The sequence below is a fragment of the Eleutherodactylus coqui genome, chromosome 12 (genome assembly GCF_035609145.1).
Source record: "Eleutherodactylus coqui strain aEleCoq1 chromosome 12, aEleCoq1.hap1, whole genome shotgun sequence".
Classification (NCBI taxonomy): domain Eukaryota; kingdom Metazoa; phylum Chordata; class Amphibia; order Anura; family Eleutherodactylidae; genus Eleutherodactylus; species Eleutherodactylus coqui.
Genome location: NC_089848.1, coordinates 122,717,112 through 122,723,630, shown reverse-complemented (window position 1 = coordinate 122,723,630; position 6,519 = coordinate 122,717,112). Strand labels below are relative to the sequence as shown.

The 6,519-nt window shown below is 45.3% G+C and overlaps 1 protein-coding gene across 1 annotated transcript in view; it reads right to left on the bottom strand.

Annotated features, from left to right (window-relative positions):
- Positions 1 to 5,345: 5,345 nt before the first annotated feature.
- LOC136586789 (macrophage mannose receptor 1-like) overlaps positions 5,346 to 6,519 on the bottom strand; it is a 298,478-nt gene continuing 297,304 nt past the window's right edge. The window contains exon 30 of the mRNA XM_066585016.1: positions 5,346 to 5,547. Coding sequence (XP_066441113.1) covers positions 5,426 to 5,547 — 122 coding nt within the window. The 3' untranslated portion in view covers positions 5,346 to 5,425. The remainder of the gene's footprint in view (positions 5,548 to 6,519) is intronic.

Here is a 6,519-nt window from a genome sequence, read left to right as displayed (position 1 = left end):
ATCTTGGATGCAGGGTGAGGTGAGCGGGAGCCGCGGTCTTTCAGGTACCGCTGCATTCCCGTTTGGTTCTTGTGTGAGCGTGGGGTGTTCAGCTGCTCACTGGTCTTCTCCTTAGCGATCCTTCTCATATCCGCCGCTGTTAGCTGCTGATTAGGGTTCCAATGGACGCCTCACATCCAGAGCTCCGGGCTCAGGCGGCCATTCAGCTCGGCAGTCAGAAGGAGATGGTGGGGGGAAAGATGGGTATAGTGCGTAGTGGTAGATAAAGCTCCCCTAAGGGGGCTCTAGTAAAAAAATTCAGGCCAGGCCTGTGCTGCACAAGTTCATTATAATCTTGCAGTTAGTTAAGTTCTTCATCTTGCTTGAGGTAGATTTCCAGAGGGCACTCAAGGGTGGGGGAGGGGTCCCTTTTGTTTCTGTGTAATCTTCAGGAGAGGTGTCCCTGCTCTTTGGGGGGGAGGGGTAGGGCGTTGGTCAGGACACTGTGGAAGTTGTAAACAATATGGGCCTTTGTTTATGCCCTTTTTGTAAAGCCACGGGTCTTTGTCTGTTCCTAGCCTGGGCTCTCTGTTCAGCTGGTGTGGCTGTTTATACTTTTCTCTCCCTTCCCCCTCTGCTGTGCTCCAGGGGGGGATGGGCGGGAGAGTGTACACAGGATGCTTCACAGAGGCCTTATTCTCTCTGATGCTCGGCTCCCCACTCCCCAGCTGACCTTACTCCTGTGGGCTTCCTGGGCTTCAGCTGGAAGTTGTGTGACCAGCGGCAGCGGCGGGAACTGGCGGAGCGGTTCACTTCCGGTCCGTTCCAGCTCCGAAATCGAGGCCCTAGCTTCACTCTCTAAGGTAGGCCCCGATTTCTCTCTGCTGGCAATTCGTTCCTGAGACCCCTCTTTCTACTCCTTGGCCTGTGAAGTAGCTGCTGATAATGAGCGGTTTAAAAGAGGGCCAGGGACGGCTGTAGATCAGAAGTTCCGTTTCTGCCTGCAGGAGGTCTGTGCCCGTGCTATTGCTCCCTCTGCAGGCTAGGCCACGCCCCCGTAAACAAATGTTTCAGGGCTTCCCTTGTACTTTTGGTAAACAAATCTTTCAGGGGTTCGCCTATACTCTTGGTAAACAAATACCCTGCACTCTGGCTCAAAACTCTTTCAGATTCTCACCTGCAATCTTGGTTAAAAAAAAATTCTTCTTTTTAAAATGTTTTTTTTCTTCATTAAAAATGTAGAAGTACTGGCCTCTGAGTCCTCCCTATGCTGGCGTTTGTGGCTAATGAAATGCTGCGATGGAGGTGGCATGGGATGGCACTTACAATCATACATTAATTTGTCTGTGATTTGTCAGCTATGAAGTACAATTTTAAAAGGGTCACATGGTGTACGGAAAGGTATCCCAGTGCTGTGTCCATCTTTGGCCACTAATTTCTTTACAGTTCATACTGTCTTTACCTGGGGCACTGGTTAACAAGCCCCTCGGAGAGAGGCAGGGGCTGGGAGAGGCGGTACATTCCCTGTCAGTGGACCGCCACCTAAATCATATTAAGCAAGTATGAGCTGTCGCTCAAAAAATCTTTCAGGTTTTTACCTGCACTCTTGGTAAACAAATCTTTTTAGGGGTTCACCTGCACTCTGTGTAAAAAATCTTTTGTTTTAGAATGGGTTGTTGAACTGTGGAGATGTGTAGAAGTACTGGCATCTGAGTCCCTTTTATGCCCACATTTGTGGCTCATGAAATTTTGTGACGGAGGTGGCACGGGATGGGAATTATGATCATACATTAATTTATCAGCAAATCTCATCAGTATTGTGAGATATTGCCGACAATTTCAAAGTGGCTCGCTGCCAGGCCCTGCCAACCTTCTGCAGTATGTGTCTCATGTTCCTCCTCATCCAATGTGCACTTATAAATAGACATGAGGGTGGTGTGGCTATGAAGCGAGTGTGTGGCATGAGGACAGCTGAATGCTGTACTGAGAAAAATTTTAGTACGCTGTGGACTACTGAGTAGGCTAAGGGGTGCGCCTTACCCCATCTGGGATGGGGACAGCTGGATGCTGCGCTGGGAAAAATTTCAGTACACTGTGGACGCAGGCTCATGCCTGCATCCTGGTTACACAGCAGAAGAGACAGTGGTGTCAACCGCAGGCGGTGATTGACCTTCGTCCCCCCTGGTGGGGTGCTTAGCTAAGATGTGCCAGCGTGTGTGCCTTGTTGATTATGGTCTGGCCCCACTAAATTGTTAAGGAGGTGACCACCAGGCTCTTGCCCACAATTTGGCTAAATTGTGCGACCTGGGAGCCTCAGATGCACCCATGCATGCTGCCCCTGCTCTTCCCTGTTTATTTCTGTGGTGTTTCCATCACTTTCTGATGTTTTCAAGTGATTCACACAACCTCCCCTATGTGGAGCATGGGTCACCTTGAAAATGCTTGAGTCTCCCATTGACTTCAATGTGGTTTGTTACTCGAAACGAGCTCTCGAGCATTACAAAAAGCTCGACTTAAGTAACGAGCACCTGAGCATTTTGGTGCTCGCTCATCTCTAGTCATGATTTAATCCTATCTGACATCCCCCTGAAAGAAGCTATACGTGAGACGCGCGTCGGGGAGTGCAATCCACCATATTGGTTGGTATTTGTACTACTTTGTTGCTGCTAATATTCATGTTTTACCCATTATAATTAATGATAGATGGAGTGGTTTATGCATGTTACTGCGGCACTTATGGATGTATTTATATTTGTGTGGATATCTGGTTTTCGACATGGATGCTGCTAACTGCTTTAAAATTCTTATTTAATTTATATATTGTATGAAATAAAGATGACATTTTTAAATTACTTGTTCTGTGTATGTAGTATTTTGGTTATGCAATGCAGTTTATCAAATGTTGCACAAAGATGCACGATATCTTTAAATATATCTAGTCACTTTGTTCACCACTCAGCTTTTGGATTGTAGTCAAGACAAATGATGAGACTTTTAAAAAAGGAACATATAAATATCTCTTAAACCCTTGCTCACTCAAAGCCACCCACTTTTTTAGACACTTTTGAACAGTGAAGTGAGAGGCGGAACATCTGTCCTTTTTGGTGCAGATCTATAGCACGTTAATCTGTGTTAAAAAAAAAAAAAAAGTACAACTTTCACCAAAATTCTGTGTCATTCCTGGTAATGTGCTCCATTGTTTCTAGTAGAACATCTATATAATATGTGCTCAACCAAGGCATCATATTTGCATCAGGCTGCTGCGAATCACCTGGAGGTGGTACAGCTTTAACAAATCAAAATGCTCATGGCTCATAGGGTCAAACGTGATGGCGGAGCATGAAACAAGTTATGGCACATATTGCTGAAAGACTTCCTTTACTGAATATAAACTTGAACAGAAGTTAACAAGCAGTTACTGTCTGTCAGCAACCGTCATTGGCTTTGGGCCCTTTTACACGGACCGATCATCTTTCAGATTCTCGCAGAACGCAGGTATCTGAACAACAATTGAGTAGTGTAAATGCCGGCAGCGACTAAACAGCGAACGATAATTAGTTTGTTGTTCAGTTTCTTTAGGCATAAACATTAAGCATAGCCTGTTTACTATGAATGGAGGTGGTCAACGGGAACGATCTCCGGCCCGCTCTGCCTACATGGCTGAGTGATACTTGCTCCTGTTTTACATCTGACAAACGTCAGGTGCTTCAAAGGACGCTTACTAGTTTAGTATTCAGCCGGTTCACTTGTCAGCAGCCTTTAGGCCTCTTTCACATGGTCGACAGTGATATAGCGATTTTGTGTCACTACAAAGTCGCGCAACTTTGTAGTGCTCTTCTGCCGGGATTAAAATATAAGCCCTACCCCAAAAATAAGCCTTGGCTGTATAAAAAGAAATTTAAAAAAACATCACCTAACAGGCGCTGTTTGCTCCACCGGCATCTCCTTGGCAGCTCCAGCAGACTTGCTTGTAGTTTTCAATGAGCGCTTCCTGGTTTGTAGGTTCAAAAAACCCTTTTCCAGGAAGCGTTGACTGTGATTGGTTCCCGAGCGCCGCGGCTCAGCCACTCACTGCAGCGCTCGATGAACCAATCACAACTATTCAATGTGATGCCTATGATTGGTTCATCGAGCGCTGGCTCTCATTGGCTGGGCTCCGGATCTTGAGAACAAATCACAGCCAGTGCTTACAGGAGGTGGGGATATTAAACCTGCAAACCAGGAAGTGCTGACTGGAAGCCACAAGCAATCCTGCCGGAGCTGCAATAGGGAAACTCAGCGGAGCTGGATAGTGCCTGTTAGGTGATGTATTGTTTTTGTATTTTTTTATGTAGCTATGGATTATTTTATAGCTTTTACAGTAGGATTTCCTACTGTAAAAAATGCATCACACCGCATGAAAACTGCATTTTTGTGCAATGCGATGCAACACAAAGAAAGGGTTCATAGGGACAGATGGGCTACAAAACATAGCAAATCGTGGCTATATAGAGCATGTCGTGATTTTGTATTCTCGCAATGTAGCAGCCTATAAAGCATCGCTAATATGAAAGAACCCATTGGAAAGCATGGGCTTCACATACATGTGATTTGTAGCACTGCCGCATCGCAAGAAAATCATGTGATTTTGTTGCCCAAGTTAAACCATCTGGCTCAGCACTCTTTAGGGCAATTATCCACATTGCTGGTTTGTCTCTTATCTCACCCGCTGCTTCTGCTCCGCACGCTCCACGGGAGCACTTAGGTTCAGTTCCTTCCATGACAATCACTAACTGAGCAACTGAACTTTCTTCTGCACTGTCATCAAGCACTTTCTGTAGGGGAACCCGATTCCTATCACACATTACTCATGCAAAGCACACCTCTTACTCACACAGCCACACCCACCCAGAATACTGATTACACATCATTACAAATCTGCTATTTCTTACTTTAATAACAGTGACAGCTCCAGAAACAACCTGCAAAATTATCCAAGAAATTTATGCTAAACCATAGTGAGCAATTTGGAAAACTTTGAAGGGATCGGCACTTTTCCATCTGGTTGACCTTCCCCTGCAAGCCCTGGCGCTCCTAACATACATGACCTGCCCATACAGGCCGTTCTACAGGAAAGAACAAGAGAGTTATATATCATGTCATAGAAAATTATGTGTATTAAAAACATCATAACTATATGGCTATAAGAACAATCAAAACTGGGGCACAATTGCAACATGACCTAAAGCAATATTAGAGAAAATTGATTTATTGTAGAATTGTTATTTCTTCCCCATAGATGGGCATCGTCCATGAGTCGGTTACAGCCCGGACATTATAGCACGACGCCGGTCTGGTTTTAAAGAAGGGAAGAATTTTCCCTTTTAATTTTGCTCAATGTTTTCCACTAAGACGTTTCCATCGTGTGTTCCAGCTGTGCAGTTACTGTCAAAGTATATTCTGGTGTTTAACCGTTTTCTTTCCCTTTCCTCCTCCGATATACAAAGAAGACCGCAGTGACGATGCCAGCAACAACAAGAATGATGAGGACAACCACACCAATGGTCATGCTGTGTGAGGGCTTCTCTTCTGTAAAGGAGAATGAGTTATAGAGTTATGCCTTACATAATACCTACAGACAGAAGACAGACTAACCTGACTCAAAAACTTTCTGTGACAAGTTATCTTAAAGCGACTCTCCAGTCCTGCACAAAGAAAGATGGCCGCAGTGCTCCTCTAACTTCCTGATGCACATTGTGCTTTCATATGCAGAATTAGTCCGCCCATATAAGCAGTACTGGCCAGTTAGAGTAAAATGTAGAGTCTTGGACTACCGATGCATAGTGTGCATTAGGTAGTCAGAGAAGTGGTGCGGCCATCTTTGTTTGTCCAGTACCAGAGTGGCGTTTTAAGCCATTTAAAAGCTATTTTTCCCGTAATATAACAAAGGTGATTGCAAAGCAATTTAAATGGCAAATAAATTGTGGCCCAGAAAATTACCTTAAGACTTTAAGAGATAGCAGTAAAGAGAAGGGATGGAGCAATGCCACAGGAAGCTAGAGCCTAGAAACAAGAGTCTTCGTGTGATGTTTTTCATCCTTTTTATAGGAAAGAAAACACTAGCCTTGGTTGTGTAATGCTTTTATCGGATGCATGTACAGGAAAGACAAAGGGAAGAAAGGGTAGAGGTGCATCCTTTAAGAGAAGCACGAGACGTTATTTTTAGCTCAATACCTCTGTTTTTCTTTCAGACCAGCATAAATAAACGTGTTTCAGGGCCGTGGCGCCCCTTCCTCGGGATGAATACACTTAGGCCGCCTGCAGACGGTAGGGTCGTATGCGGACCCGTGCTCCTGCACAGCCCTGCGGCTCACCAGCTCCCAGCGTCTCCTCTGCTCTGTGATGTGCCGGCTGCCAGCATGCGCAGAGCAGAGCCGGCGTATCACCAGAGACATTTCTGTGCGGGCCTCTGCGAGACCCGCACAGAAATAGAACATGCCGCGATTTGTTTTCCATGTGTGTTTTCACGCGGACAAATTGCGGCTGTGTGCATAGGATTGC